We start from the raw sequence: 17,471 nt of genomic DNA, 5'->3' as shown, positions 1-17,471 counted from the left end.
GGGAAGGGGCCAACACAAGCTTCAACCATTTTATTGGAAAGCGTCTTAAAATTTGGTCAGCCCAAATATAGTACTCTCCCCTTTAAATCAAATTAAGTTTATCTTGTTTGTATAACCTTATGCTGACTGTCAAACAATATACTTTATGAATCAATTTAATAATAATAATAATAAAAAATCGTGTATTTCCAGTTTTACGGATCTGCTGATATTGGTAGCAGACGAGGCAATGGCGTGGAGGGGTTGGTGAACAGCCAGTATTCGTGGGTGGAGGCATTAGGGGTTTGAGGGTTGGGAGTTGGGGAAGTCAGAGCAACCGCGTTTCGCTTTGGTGCAGAAGCTTCTTGCATTCAGTCCGCTGCGATGGAGCTTCGTGAGATGAATGTCGCGACGGACGCGGAAGAAACAGCGGAGCTCCTGCCGGCATTTCAACGCGACGAGGAAATCGAAAGTTATTTTATTGAGTACGCAATTCAAAAAGAAACCATTAATCGAAACCGATCCAGTTCGAGTCGTCGACTACTTAGTCAGGCCGCTCACCTGACTGATCATAGTTCTTCCAACAGCAATCAAAAGGTCTTGTAATTACATATTATTTATAATAAAATTAATAATAATAAATAAGGATTATGACATATAACTAAAGCATTATAATCGGGGCTACAAGGAATCGAAGTCAGAAACAAGAATCAGGCTTTCAGTCTTGCATATTTTTGCTTTTTCATAGAGGGAGGTTTGTACTGAATCACGTACTTTGACAATAATTGTAATATAAGAACGAAACAGTTTAAAAAAATAAATAATTAATTTTGTCTAAATTCTTTTTTGTCTCAATTAAAAAATTCATTTGTCATTTTTATATTTGAGGATATTTCTTGAGTGAGAAATTTAAAATTATTCAAATTCAAAGACATTATTTTAATAATAATGATATTCATTTCTCAGAGTTCGATGCATTTTTTATAAGAAATTCTCTTCAGCCTTACCTTGTAAATGTTTTTTCATAGAACAGAAATATTTTTCTCTTTAACCGTATTATGATTTATGGAACGCAAATAAAAAAGTTTTCCTGTAAGTTAAAACCAGAAATCTAGAGATCCAATCTACTTGACGATAAAAAAATTAAACCATAATTTTTTAGGTTTACTAGGCATTCCCAATTTGTAAAAAATATCTTTATCCAAAAATAATTGTTACTGTCACATTTTTTTTAAAAACAAGAAAATTTTGAGTCCACAATGTATTCAACAAACATTAGATGATAGTTTGTTTAAGAAGGCCCAATCTTAATGATGAGAAAGTGATTTTTTTACATAGGAAAAATGTATTAGTTTTAGCTTTATCAAATAAACATTTCAGAAATCCAATTCAATGTTTTAGGAGGATCCGTGTGCGGGAATTAGTTTTATTCAAGTTGCCGGGCCAAATTGGCCCCCTTCTAGGAAACGAGAAGAAGCTCAGGCTCTCGAAAATTTGAGAAAAAGAGTGGAACAATCCAAATTGTGTAAAGTTAATCCAGTGACGGATCCTGGAGGATCGGCTTCGACGTCAGTTGCGTTGAATACCGAGCAGCTTCATGACCTTGACAATCGACCGAAACTTTGGAAGAAAGTGAGTAAATTTAATTTTCGTTTGAGACTTTACACGAAAAAATTGCTGCACAATAACACTGAAAAGGAGAAAAGTGATGGAAAATTATGATTATACCAATTTTTTATCAAAAATGTAGTTTTCACTCATTATTATGACCTTTGAAAACTGCAACCACGAATTAAAATATCGTAAAATTATTATATCCATTTTATGCAAGGAGAATAATTAACATATAAGAATTTTGGGGATTTAATTAATAGGATTAGGTTTTGAAATCACAGAGGGGATTTAATATTACCTACCTATTTAATATTCCAACAGATTTAAATATTTTAAGATACATTTGAGTACATTTGCTTCAATTCTGCTCATTTCAATTAAAGAAAATGGCTGTTGTGGATATAATTCTGTTTAAATTGTGAAACCAGATTAGAAGTTAGAAGCTTTGATTGGAAGGGATCACTTTTTCGAGCGTGGTAAAACAAAAGGTCAAAAGTAACGATTTTGAGATTTCTATAGAAAATCATACTTTCATCTCTTTACACTATACTAATGTCCCGAAAGTGATCGAAAGTAGATAAATTTTTTTATTTAAACGACAAATGTAACACGTGCGTTTGAGAGCCATCCATAAAATATCTTATACATTTTTTCCAATGTTTTATTCCTCCATCCTCCATTTAACAGCGTAGGCCGTAGAACTCTCCCTCCGACATATGTTACGTAATTTTCTCACATTTTCTCAGCTCTGTTATACTAAATAAATTTAGTTACTTACTATCCGAAAAACTTGTATTGCCATTCCTTCTTTATATAGAAAGACATTTGTGAATAATTATAAAAATGTTAAAAAATAAAATCTGCGCTGTCTTTTTTATTGTTCACAACTTAAGAATTTTCAATTGCATATTTGTACAATTAAATAAATTTCTATTTTGAATCTTAAAAAAAATACATGAAAAAAGCATCCAAAGTGCATTATTCACTATTATACACAATTCATATTAAAGAATCTTTCATTGCAAATTTAAAAAATAGAAGAATTTTCCACTGTTTATCTTTAAAATTAAACTACAAATTTGAAGAAAAAGTCCAAAATTACATCATTTTAAAGTATAAATATGCCAAATTAATGAATTTTCAATAGTTACTTTTAAGAATTAAATAATCTAAGATTACAAATCGTTAAAATTAAAGAATATTCCATTGTAGCTCTTCAAAACTTAACTATTTAAAAACCTTTAAAATTAAATACTTTTCAAATCTAAATTTTAAAAATTCAGTAATTTTTTATTATATATGTTGAAAATTCAAGAAAGATTCATTCCAACTTTATGTTTGATCTTTAAAATCATCCAAATTTTAGAATTTTGATTTATATATTTTTTAAATGGAACAATCTTTAATTGCAAATGTTAGAAATTGAAGAATTTTTCATTGTAAATATTTATTATTAAACTACATCTTGCAAACAATTTTAATAACCTGACGCCAAAATATAAATATTAAAATTAAATCACTTCTAATTCAATAGCTAAAAAATTAAAATTACATCTTTAAAATCAAGAAGTTTCAAATTATGCAAGTTTTCAATTAAAAATTCTGTGAGTCTGATAATTTACATTTGAAAATTTTCAATTTAAACGAGTTATGATTGAACAGTCTGGACCTTCAAGGTAGTTCTCATGCCAAAAGTCAGATATCTGAGAAAAATAGTTTTTCTATGACTTTAAGAATCAAGTTAAAACAATATTTTTTATGAAAAATGATAAAATTCACAAAAAAACATTGGTTTTAACCATTTTTTTTGCAATTGAATTTCTTCTGACTGCCACTTCTTACCAAATTTTGAAACATGATTGCATTTTGATAAAGGCTTTTTTCAGGAAGAAATTGTCTAAAACTCTACTGTTTCCAATTTTGAAAGTAAACTTTTCTATAGCTGAAATCGTTGCCACCATTTTTTCAACAACAAAAAAATTTTAAACAAATAGTTATATTTTAAGATTATTCAATCATTCATAAAATTGGAAACAGTAGAGTTCTAGAGAATTATTTCTGGGTAAAAATAAGCTGTTATTTATTAAAATGTAATTTTCTTGAATTTCGACATTTTTGATACAAAATCATGTTTTTTATTTTAAATGACATGAGTCATAATATTTTTATTCTTAAAATCATCGAAAAACTATTTTTTCAGATATCAGCCTGTTGGAGCAACAACTACCTAAATCTTCAAAATCATCCAAATTTAGGAATTTTTATTTATGCATCTTTAAAATTAAAGAGTTTGCAGTTATAAGTATTCTTAATTGAACTATTAAAAAACATTGAAAATTAAATCTTTCTGGATTATACACATTAGGAATTGAAGAATCTTCAATTGCAAATCTTCAAGATGTTTAACATGTTATGATTTTAAACTATAATAACTTTAAAATTAATCAATCGTTCGGAAAAATCTTTTAGGACTTTCAAAAAGCAACGGTTTTCTCCTCTTGAATTTTTTCGAACCGTTCGTCGTTTGGCAAAAAATTTAAATTTTTGTCTTCTTTTTTTTTTGGTTTTTGAAAATTCTATAACTCTGACAATTTTATTTGTATCGGAAAAAGTCATCAAAATAAATTGTTCAACTTTTCAAGTAATATAAATAGCTCCACATATAATATTCAAATCTTGAAAAAAATGGTGTCAAAAACTTTCAAAATACACTAACTTTTTGAATTTTTATCCGCAATAGCTGGCTAACAAACTCATCCTTTATTTTTACATCGTCAAAAAGTGTGCAAAGGGACAATCGAATCTCAGTAGGTTTCCAAAATTATCCAATATACAGACAAAAACGACAGCGACAGACAGGCATCACGTAAAAACTATTTTTTCTATCTTAGGGGGCCTATAAACATCGACATTTAATGGAATCTACGAAAGTCATTGTTTACAAAAAACCAATACCTTTTCATTGAGATGAGAATGTAAATAAAGAAAATATTGTATAGGTGTTAAAAACCATTTCTTTAAACTGATGAAATTGGTTTGACTAAGAGCCAATTAATATTTCTTCTTAATATTTTTACTTTAAGAACTTTATGATTCTTAATTATATTTTATAGTACTTGAAGACCGATTGCGATCACAATCAACACTAACTAAAATATTATGAACCCAGATCATACAAATTTATCAAATTTTTTATCAATTAACTTAGCTTTATATTTCTGACAACAATCTAGAAGGCAAATCAGCGCAATTTAGCTGTTGATCAATGAAATTTCTATAAAAAATTAAAAATTACGTTGAAATACCAAAAAATCTAAAACTGTGTTTTCTTTTTTTTTAATATTGATTGCACATCAAAAAGATTTTGACAAAAGAAGCATCTTTTACGAAAACAACATGTTTTCATAAAGGTGATTAATTTTGAGAAAAACTCGATTAAAAAATGGAAAAATACAGAGACAATGTTAATGCTCATTTTAGAATGTAGATACTTTAACGTGCTATACCTTTAGCGATTTTTAATTAAATCTTCTGGAAATTTGTACATCAATAATGTAAGGCTTCATTTCAAAAATTAGCATGAGCTAATTTAGATCAGCTATTAACTCTTTGTGCTATGGATAATAATAAAAAAAGTCTTCTTTTCATTTTCTAAAAATCGCAGAGACTCATTATAAAACGAAATGATTTTCATAAAAATTAAATAATAAAACGGCTTTATTTAATATTTCCATTACTTACTCTTTGTCTGTCATTAGAGTTTATTTTTTGGATAAAATGCAATGGTTCATAATGACTGTTACAAAGGATGGTTTTCAGGAAGTTACAAGGACTCCATATAGCCTGGGATCCGAAGAGGAGATTTTGTATCCATTTCAGGTCCTGATGATTTGATGATTGATTAGTATGCAGAATGTTCGCCTGATTTCGAATATGTCGGGTGCACATAGCAAATTCCCGGTTCATGTTGTATGTTGATTTAATTAATAGTTTTTGATAAAAACATTAAAATTGCGTTTTAATGAAAAACTATTTCTATAGTATATTTTTTTATCATTTCACCTTTGCTTTTTAATCATATAGTACTCGCTAGGATGAAGACGATTTCTTTTGAAATTCTTTCAATTCGACTATTAGTTTAATTTTTACAAAATTCGAAATAAATACAATCTTTTCACGTCTGTGCGAGCGAGTGTGCGCCTATGTGTGTAGGTTCAGTCGAGGTTTTAAACCTGCAGCTTCCAAGCCACCCACTGATTCTGTTACTAACACTCGTACACACAGACCTGAAAAGTTTGTATTTATTTCGAACTTTGTAAATGATAAACTTATAGTCTAATGGAAAAAATTTGAAAACAAATTGTTTTCGTATCAGCGAGTACTATATGATTACAAGGAAAGTGTGAAATAATAAAAAATAGAATGTAGCAAGGGTTTTTCCAGGGAGAATAGATGTAAGGTTACCAAAGTAGTGTAATCGAAAATTAGAAAATTTTTTCCGTATGTATATTATGGACAATACTTGCCATTCCTGTGTATAACGCTAGTGTGGCAGGTGATTTAAATGGCAGGTGCCTATGTTGTCATTAAAACATTTTGCAATATTTACAGTCGTCATATTTCATTCATATAGATAAATTCTTATTTATATAAAAAAGATTCAAATAATTTTATTCCTCGCGAAACATCTTTTTTGAGGTATGTGAAATCGTAGTGATCCTGCACTGTATCAAATTTTTGCTTAAATATAGCAGTATTTATATTTGAATATTCTTTACATGGCTTATGACTCAACAAATTGTTTCGACGATTTAGGAACTTTTTTTGAGCCGTGAGGTTATATTTACGCCGAAAAAATATGTAACTATATTGGTTCAGTAATACCTTGAACTAATACACTTTGCACAAATTAGAACTCAGTAGGTAAAAAAGTCGCACGGGATCTCTTCGTTTCATTTGTAATTTTATCGGTTTGAGTATAGAACCGACGCTAAAGCAATACCGAATTAAATCGATTAAATTAGCTCTGAAATGGAGCAGTTCTTCATGGAAAACTCGAAACATTCATAAGTTGAATATCAGCTATTCTAAAGCATCGAAACAGATACTGTTCCACTTATGAATCGGGTACATAACGAAATTTGAAGCACAGTGCGTCGATATAGATATACTCGCTATGCTTCGCTCCGTTCGACTCTGCTGGTTCGAATGACGACGAACATCGACGATCCAACGAATCTGTAACGTTTGAATTTGAGAGCACACGAGATTTGATATTTAAATCATTATTCTTTAATTTTTCCCAACACATTTTGTCCGGCGCAGAGTGGTCTGGAATAGGAATTTACTGTTCATAATCGCCCACAGGTCGTATTTTTTAACCGATTTAAAAGTTTTTTTTTAGAAATGCTTAGCAATTAATTTTTAAAAGAATTGTGGTTTGTTTTTTTTTAAATTTTTTTCACAGAGCAATAATATATAAACAAATAAAGTGACAAAATTGACCATTTTAGCTTTGTGAATTTTTATCTCAAGAAAAAATACAGATAGAAACTCACTATTAGCCGGAATTATTGCACATGCATTCATTCGTTGGTTAGTCACTGCAATAAATGTCACTCTAATAATTGTTGAAGAAAAAAAAAACATTTTTTTCTACTAGGAAACGGCCGATTAGGAGACTTGTTTAACTAAATTTTTATAAACAATCTATATTGTTTATGTTTGATAAAGCTGAAAGTATATAAATGGCTTTAAAGACAATTGAGCATCACTTTTGTTCAGAAAAATCAATTCAGCTATGAGAAAAACTCGTTTATAAAGAATTTCTTTATAGAAATGTTTAGAAAAACAATAGTTGTTAACTCATGCTAATTTTTTTGTTACAAATTATGACTCTTATGAAAAATATTAGCAACTAGCGTGAAATAAACGGTTTTTTCTATGATAAAAAAAAACTAATAAGAATTTTTTTATAAAAATTGTTTATAATAATTAAGTTAAATATTATTAAAATGAATTATATTCTATGAGTGCATGCGCAATAATTCTGGCTGATAGTAAGTTTATATCTGTGCGGCGCCTCAACTCAGTGTAATGCTCATACGAAGCTCCTAAGTTACAGATTCGTTGGATCCTCGCTGTTCGTCGTCATTCCAACCAGCAGAATCGAACGGAGCGAAGCATAGCCAGTATATCTATATCGATGCACTGTGATTCAAATTTCGTTGCGTACCCGATACAAAAGTGGAACAGTATCTGTTTCGATGCTTTAGAACAGCTGACATTCCACTTATGAACGTTGCGAGTTCTACATGAAGAACTGCTCCATTTTAATACTTACTTAATCGATGTAATTCGGTATTGCTATAGGCGTCGGTTCGATACTCAAACCGATAAAATTACAAATTAAATGAAGAAATCCAGTTCGACTTTTTTACCTACTGAGTTCTAATTTATGCGAAGCGTATTAGTTCAAGGTATTATTAAACTAATATAGTTACATATTTTTTCGGTGTACACGAACCATCCCGGCGGCCATCTAACCCGGACCATACTAATGCCGCGCTTGAGAAGATCTATAACATTTGGATACGTTTATGGACATCCGACAGAAAAATGCTCACTTTTGGTGTAGTCAATGTACAGGACTTTGGGTTTCATGTGTCTATTCTCCATGCATTTTGCATTAGAACTCTATTTTATTGTTTTTATCGAGAACTATCAAGTAAATCAACACACAGCATTAATTAAATTTGTGCATACCACACTTCTTTAAACTATTATGAAAAAATATTCTCAAGAATATTATAACTTTCAGAGAAGTGACATTTTTTATTTAAATAGAGAAAATGTCGAATAACAACAAAACGACCGGGAATTTGCCATGTGCACCCGATATATTCGGAATCAGGAGAAAATTCTACACAAGATTTAATTATCAAATCACCAGGGCCTAAAATAAACACTAAAGTCTCCACGCCAAAGGCGTACACGTGTCGCTCTTACAAGGAACTGTCCCTTCTTGTCGAGATGCGCGAGTTCCTTATAATACCGACCGTTTACGCCTTTGGTGTATTACAAATTAAGGTTTTCGCACAAGAAAATACGTGCGCAGTATGCTGGAAACAGCTCACACTCGAGCCGGCCGTGTACGCACACAAAGTATCAACCACTCATGCGCGATCTGTCGCGTTGCTGCAGTGCGGGCTGGCTATGTACCGTTCACATATCGAACCGCCACTCGAGACGCAAAAGTTTTCGACGTTGCGAATTTGTTTCGAGTGTCGGACCGATAGGTGAACGGTATATAGCCAGCTCGCACTGCAGCAGAGCGACAGATCGCACGCGATTGGTTGGCGGTCTGTGTGTGCACGGACAGATCGTGCGTAAGCCGTTTCCAGCATATAGCACACGTGTTTTCTTGTGCGAACACCTTTAGACATTGCTTATGGCGAGCCCATGGCGCTTCCGAAGAACAATCCTTTTTATCAGGAATAAGGATTCATTACATTTGGCCTATAACATTTAAAAACTTCAATAATAAAGATAGAATGGGTAATATTAACTTTAGAATAAATCCGTTTTATTATTTGATTTTCATGCAAATTATTCAGCTTTATTTCATATCTCTTCGACTATTAGTAGCTGAAAAAGAAACTTTGTTCATTATTGGTGATAGCGCAATGAGTTACTATTTGATCTACAATAATCTAATGCTATTTTTTTAACGAAACTTTAATTATGTAGAAATTTCCAGAATATTTGATTTGAAATCGTCAAGGTTATAGCACGTCGAATTATGTACGTTTAAAAATAAGCATTAACTTGATAGATATAAATATCTGAATAAAATTTCCTTCATGAAAGTGAAAGTAGACCCAAAGATAAAAATCTTTTAGCTTTTGAAATTTGTCGATAAAATTGCTTGCTAAAAAGAAAAACAGATTTTTATTCCAGATCTGAATTTTTTATTTCTATTATCTATATTTTCTAGAAATTGATCACATTTATCAAAAAATGCTTTCTCATAAAAAATACTCCCCTGAGAATAATCCAACTTTTACTGGAAATTTGCTACTGTCGAATCCATATTTCAACCAACATAAGTACAATTTTATTATTCGTTATTTTCCCACGTAATTCTTGATTTTTTATTTTAACCATTAACTGAACCAGAAAATGATACAAGGGAGCAGTTTCTCCTACTTTTTCGTCATTAGCACAAACTTTTACGTAATATTCAGTAGAAAAAACCTGGAAACCTAGAAAGACACACCGAATTACGCTAAGCTCCCATATTATAGAACTGATATTTAATCTATTGGTACTACTCATGTCTCGAAAGCAGCCTATACCGGCCATCAAGGCCCTTTTCATGTGGTAATCCACATAAAGGAAATTCCTTACTGCAATGTAAGAAAAAAATATTTTAAACCTTTTCATTTGTTTCCAAAAGTAATCAATTTTTTGTAATTACAAGTTTATTTGAGATAAAAGGCCTTTCTTAGAAGTTCTATTTATTCAACAAATCGTATAGATTGATTTGACGAGAGTACCCCAGAGTCGACTTAAGGAGAGTATATGCCATTTACATAGAAATTGAGGTGGCTGAGGAGCATGAGAGAATTTTAACGTGGTGTCCACGAGATAAATGGGGTAGTTATACAAAATGGCTAACTAAGTTCAAGTTTCGGTGTAAACAGAAGAACCGAGGCAAAGCGAACAACCGGGCTTTTATAAAATTAGGATTATTATCTATATGTAATTCCGAGCTTGTCATGCCTGTATATACCTGTGACCTTCAAATTACAGAATTTTGAACAAAATCACATAATAATTGTGTATGTATGGTTTGAAGCGTTCGGGCAATCCTACCACATTTCTGATACTAAAGTAGTAACTGAAATTTACGAAATTGGGTTGCTAAAAACGTAATTTATTTACTTTTAAAACAATTTTGCTCTATTTTTCTTGAAATCAAGAAGTTTTCACTCGCATCAGAAAAAATTGTCTTAAAACAAAAAGATCGACCACCTTTTTGTTTTGTTTTGAATCACGTGCACTCTTTTACACAATCAGAACAGACCTTTTCTTTTCAATTACTTTTGAGCATGCAAGCTTGACAAATAACTGTATTCCTTTCAATTTTCGATCTTTCATGATGAATTTATAGTGTTATTGTGATAAAATAATTAGTTTTTAATTCATACGAGGGGTACCTGGTTCGAAAAGTGAAATAAATGAATCAATCCAATATTAAGAGAAATATTGTGCAAAAAAAAAGTATTTGGAGCTCATAAACGATGCTGCTACGGGCTTTGTAGAAATAACAGCTGTAGGAATGCATACTAAGAAAACTGTCATTTTTATTTAATAAACTTTCGAAAGCCATATCTGGAGTTTAGAAAAGGAGAAATTGATGACAGAAGTACAATATTACACGTGAGAAACTGTAATTAATGCAAGACATCCGATAAATGGGTAAAGGCATTATGTAACCTCACCTTGCAACTAATTCGTTCTTTTTTTCCCTTTGTCTATTGCTTCCGATACTGCAGCTATCTTTTTAATTGAGTAGAATTGTGTCCTTCTACACGCAATTCTACTATTAATTTTGCACCTGGCACATCTTTGGCATCCAAATTAACTTTAAGAAATTACACATTTGCACACAATTTTACCTCTGTTTGTCAAACGGGACCGACACTTTTGAATGCGCGGGAGGTGTCATGGCGGCTGCGTTGGAAAATGTATTAGAGTACAATAAAGTACGTTTAGATACTTCATTTGGGTAGGAACTTCACTGAAAATTATTTCATTTTTTTTCTGAACCTCGACATTTTTCGAACTTTTTTTATACATAAAATATCGGTCTCAAACTTTGAGAAATGCAAGAGCCGAAAGAAAACCATATTAAAGTACAAATTTTAATAACAAATGATGCAAACAAAATATTTCAACTAAATCTTATATGGGGCACACAACAGAGTACACAAAACGTAGCACCAACCAACTGTTAGAGCCTCATCTAGTGGCCGCCAGGGTTTGGATTTTCGTGCACATCGTTACCGGCTGATTGCCGATGGAATTCATAGCCGAGTCCTTTATTTTGCTCGGGATGAGAGAAGATTTCTGTAAAAAAAAACATCCTTTTGACACACACACAAATATGAAAATTACAATAATATTTTTTTAATGTTTCCTAAATCGTAACAGAAATATAAGTTATCGTGACTGAAAGGAGTACATAGTATCCCCTGCGCATTCCTTTCTGTCACCGTAACTTGATATTTTCTTTTCCATTCGCTTTTCCCATTCTTTCCAATCGCTCTTGAAATTCCGATCGTTATCGAACCATACAAAATTCGAACGCTCGTCATGGTGCAGTTGGTGTGATGTATATGGTTTTTCTAATGTGTATCCATAGGGAATGAAAAATATGATTGATTAATTTTAATAGAAATATGAAGCCTATATTTTTTGGCAATATAAATGCAGATTGAGACAATCTGACTAAATTTTATAATTAAATTTTAAGAGAATTATCCGAAACATGTGTTTGAAGCTTTATGCATATCTTTTTTTCTGAAATTTCTGTTCCTTTTTAGTAAAATTTACAGATCCTTACTGCGTAAAGCTTTAGATACACGTCCGAAAATTTGTACAGAAATTCCTAAAAATGATATGTGAAAGATAGGCAATTAAAATTATATCTCATAATTAAAAGAACCTAATTTTATACCAGTAAAGTAAAAATGATGCTTATTTAAGTCAAGAGGAACGTCTCAGGCAAGAACACCAAAGTTTAATATTCACAAGAGAGCTTCTTTTGAAAAGAACACGTGGGTGTCCTCGTTTTCCATCCATACAACCTTCATCTGCAGTATTTTCTTTCCATCCCTTTTTCTCGAAATAAGCCCGACCCACCTTAACGTTTTCCATTGAACAAGGTCAGGTCGTCTCTTCCGGAAGAGTATACGTGACTAAGGAGCACGTAACACGTGAGGGTGATATAGGACCCTCAGACTTACCCCGTTACTACTTTCTATTTTTAGAAAAATAACGGCGGACTAGCTTAACTTTTCGTTTTTATTTTTTTCTTGGAGAGTATATTAAAGTTTCTAGTAAATTTTTTATCCTTTTCGACATGCTAACAAAAACTAGTGTAACAGTGTCGCATTTTTTTCAGCATTTTCCATAGTTAGCCAAATTATAGTTTTCCAAACAGTTAGCCAAATGTTCAATGTTTAAAAATTTCTCTACATTATAAAGATATATTCAGCAAGAATGCTTGGTAACTACTAACACAAATTTGCCTTTACTACTTGAAACACTATGTGGCTGACTTTCAATTACCTTTACTACTTGACATCCTGTATGGCTTGTTTAAAATTACTGCTACTGCTCGACGCGACGTACCGTGTATCTCGCTTAAAATTATTTAGACTATTTGACAAACATTATAACTCAGGCCGAATTGGACTGACTTACCCCGATTGGTACTCCATATGACAGACTTAAAAGTACTTGAACTGCATAAAATGTCATGTCTGAATGTTTCTAGTTGCTACTATTCGAAAAATATAATGTACATATGAATTCCCAGTGGGCACACGCGTTAAAGAACATCTTTAGAACGGCTTAAAAATGTCCTAAGTCAGTCCATATAACGTTCCATAAACATACAATGTTCCAGAGACGTTTTAAAGACGTATTTCGAATATAAAATGTTTTTAGAACATTATTTGGTATGACTTAGGACAGTTTTTTAAACGTTCAAATGGCGCCTTTTGACTTGTACGTCCAAGAAACGTTTTCAGGACGTTCCAATTACGTTCTAAAATGTTGCGCCCACTGGGTTATAATCACTTGAAGTACTTGAAACCCATTTTTCTAAATTAAAAATATTTGTGATATGAGGTCTCCCGCCAGGCTTAAGGATTCAATGCCTTCTATTCTATGCCCTTATGACTGAAGTAAATGAACGTTTACTACTTAGGACATCGTATGGATTGGTTAAAAAGTACTCACTTGCAGTCGACGCTATTTACCTTGCCGAGGATGGGACCGTAGCAGAGTAATTTTCCTGGAAACGATGTTCCCACACTATGGAGTCTAATCTTGGTGCTTGTTGCTTGATGCGAATTTTTTCGCTCGCTATGTACGTTGCCGCGCGCGGACCAGTGTTTACAGACAGCGAAAGTTCGATTTTCAGAATACATATTGTGAAAGTAATTATCACACATTTGGTTCCAAAAAATTGTGAGCACATCGTTATCTCGCGGAATAAACTGAAAAATAGGTTAATATTTACGAATTATTGATAAACCTTTGATTAAATTTGCCATACTTGAGGTTATCTCACGTGACAAGGAAATTATCATTAGACATAAATATTATATGATTTCGAAATTCTTTCATAAGCCTCATTAACAATGCATATAATGACTTTTATCACTTTAAAATTGCCTTAAAAGACCTAAACCTTTGACGGCAACGTAAATAGCGAACGGAACAATTCTCGGATGCCGAGACGTCACGGTCGTGGTGGGGGAAGAGCTCGACCGAGAGTTAGGTGAAGCGGCTAGTAAATAGCGGCAAGGTAAGTAACGTCAACTGTATTTGACACCCTTTACGGGTGACTTGTACTACTTAAAACCCTTTATGGTTGACATAAAATCATTAATACTGAAGAAAGCGTAAGATATTCCTGACAGAAAATAAAGCGATTGTTTTAATATAAAAAAATGTACTTTTAAATAGAAAACTAAGAACATTAAAATGAAATTTTAAAAGAATCTCACCTATAAAACCAAATTTTTCACTGTTTTTACTTTATAAGATATTAATCTGTTAATTTTTAAGTTTCTTCTTTTCCATACTTTTAACACTTGTAATTTTAAAAATTATTAAATTTTGAAAAGAGAGAAGAACCAAAATAATTATTAGTACTCTCAAAAGAATACTTCAGCTGGTGAAATATGTGAAGAATTACTTCTTTAATGATAATTACTGCAGATACTGCAGTTTTGTTATTTTTTTATATACAGTTGATATTGTTAAACAAAATTCATTTGACTTCGAAACTCAAAATTATGATTTTAACAATTTTAGGTTATCTCAGTGTCTTAGTCGGAAATTCGTATTTTTTAACAAAAATGCAGCAGCTTAATTATCTATGAAAAATATTATATAATAATTCTAAAGTTAATTTATAAATTTTCATCACCTATCATAAGTATTTTCCTTGCTATTCTTTTCTATTCTTTTAGTAAATAGATACTATGAAATACAACAATTTTGTATTATTACTAATTTCACTTTTTAAATGAAAATTTGAGCGAGATAAAAAAATAATAATAAATAAAAGCAATAATAATTTTAGATTGTCTATCTGATGATATAATATAGAAACTATTGATTTTGAAATAATTTTTATCAACAAAAAACTCTATCTTCTAGCCATCTGACATTTTGTTTTAAATTTCCCATTAAAATAAAAAGAATCTTCTTATTCTCAATAATTAATTTCCTGGCGAAGAAAATCTATTCTAAGGAGCTACAACATTTTTGTATGAAACTTTACAATATAGATTTATGTACAAATATTGAGCAAATATATCAAAATTCCGTAAAAAAGTATCAAACCAATAATTGTCTGAACAAAAATTCTGGATAACAAAATAATTACATAGTATCTTTTTTTGTACTTTTTAGTTGAACTTTTTCCAACAATAATGATTTAAGAAATACATAAAAAAATAAATTAGATGAGCTAAATTTGGTCAACACTGTGTTAAAAACAAAGAGTCATCAAATTCTGGGTTTCATAGCGCAGGGAACGTAAACTCATGACTAAATTTGTTATTTTATCAACTTTTTACATAAATCGGCTATTCTCACAGCTCTGCTTGAAATTTCATCAAAAGTAATTTCGTTTGCACAGTGCAAAATAAAATATAGTCGTGAGCCGACTGTAACCAGATGACTTTAAAAATTATAACGATTTATTTTTCGCAAAAATTATAAATTTGTCTAATCAACTGTAAAAAATCCTTAGTATCACATTCGCATCATGTATATAAGTGCCTAAACTTTTAATTTACGTTATTTAACGTTATGAATCACGTAATGTTCATGCATAATTACGACTTTGGAAATTACCGTACCCATTGATAGCCACTCTCACCTACGTAATTCTTTCTTCTGCATCTCATGAACTTAACGTTGATAAATATGTAACAGATAATACTTTCAACAGGTAGATAATTCAATAATGAATTATTGTTAATCGATTAAGGAAAAGTGAAAAGCAGATAATAAAATTCGAATTGAGAACAAAGATTTTGTTTAGATTTTGAACAGCTCCTTATAGAGTACCTTATAGTTTGCTCAATCTCGTGACTAAAGTGCATTAAAGTGCATGCACCCCAGAGCCACAGATAAAGAGTGCATTTAAAAACAGGTAGGTTTTAAGCGGTTTCAAGAGTTTTGCACACAGCACTGCGCCAGCCCTAAGGGTCAAGGTCGCTCAGGTGCTTCAAGATACCTTCCTCGTAATTTCCATTCTGGTCCGGAAGTGCATGCGCTGTAGCTGCGAACAAAGTCGAGGAAATCTTGACATTTATATTTCATGAGACTCCTATCTGTCGCCGTCAAATTGAAGCACGCGATGAAGCATCCACCATTTATACTCCCACGGATCTCGCAAAATGTCAGAAGACTCCTGCGGACCGGCCTTTTGACGAAAATCTAAAGCTCTAAAGTCGACCTTCTATACAAATTAAACCTGCACGATCGATAAGAGCACGTGCAACGATGGGATATTTCGCCCTGCCAAAAATCTAGATACTAGTATCCTATTTTCCAAAGCTTGAAACTGACATTTTTATTTATAATTCATAAATCTAAATTCTTTAGTTGCATAAAAATAGCCTAAAGGTTAACAAAAAACATACATACAGTTTATATTTTCAAATGCAAGTTATTTCTCTGTGTATTCATTACAAATTCGCCAATTTCCGAAACTTAAAATTATAAAACTTAAATGAACCAATCATATATTTCATTATCTCTGTTAAAAAGTATAAAAACTTTCATTTTTCCAGCAGTCAAGGCTTTAAAAATTTAATTCTTCTAAAAATATTAGCATTGAGATGGAAACCCATTGGGCACACGCGTTAAAGAACATCTTTAGAACGACTTAAAAATGTCCTAAGTCAGTCCATATAACGTTCCATAAACATAAAATGTTCCAGGGACGTTTTAAAGACGTATATCGAACATAAAACAATTTTAGAACATTATTTGGTCTGACTTAGGACAGTTTTTTTAACGTTCAAATGACGCCTTTTGACTTGTACATCCATGAAACCTTTTTTGGACATTCTAGTTACGTTCTAAAATTGTGTACCCACTGAGAAGATAAAGAGACTTTTTCTTACAAATAATTTTCTAAAAAAAATTTAATTAAAAACATTAATAATTAAAAATTTTATTGAGAAAATAATAAACCTAGGGGAATATAGTTAACCCTTAAACGGCCAAAACGCCACTACCGGTACACTGCTTTTCAACGGACAATAACTAAGACTATTCGACACTATAAAAAATTGTGACACATATACTTTTATTGCTTAAGATCTCCTCTTTCCGACGGTGTCAATGAAATTCCTCAAAAAATTTACTTATTATCCCAAAATGCAGTTTAAACAAAGAAAAACGTGATTTTTCGTGCCTATTTTTTTTGTGAACCATTTTCCAAAGCTTTTCGTGTCTGTAATTAACCTGGAATCTCACTAATGGGTGGAATAAATGTCTAAACTTTGAGAATCCATGGTTCAAAGATCGATTTTTCGTTTTAGTATTTTCAAAAT

At 31.4% G+C, this 17,471-nt stretch overlaps 1 protein-coding gene across 1 annotated transcript in view; it reads left to right on the top strand.

Annotated features, from left to right (window-relative positions):
- The first annotated feature begins 363 nt into the window (after positions 1-363).
- The window catches only part of LOC117180503 (repressed by EFG1 protein 1-like), a 165,810-nt gene continuing 148,702 nt past the window's right edge, over positions 364-17,471 (top strand). Inside the window, exons 1-2 of the mRNA XM_033372999.1 lie at positions 364-576; positions 1,381-1,611. Coding sequence (XP_033228890.1) covers positions 364-576; positions 1,381-1,611 — 444 coding nt within the window. The remainder of the gene's footprint in view (positions 577-1,380; positions 1,612-17,471) is intronic.

This window comes from Belonocnema kinseyi, chromosome 9, assembly GCF_010883055.1.
Source record: "Belonocnema kinseyi isolate 2016_QV_RU_SX_M_011 chromosome 9, B_treatae_v1, whole genome shotgun sequence".
Taxonomy (NCBI): Eukaryota; Metazoa; Arthropoda; class Insecta; order Hymenoptera; family Cynipidae; genus Belonocnema; species Belonocnema kinseyi.
This window is presented reverse-complemented; position numbering and strand designations above follow the sequence as displayed.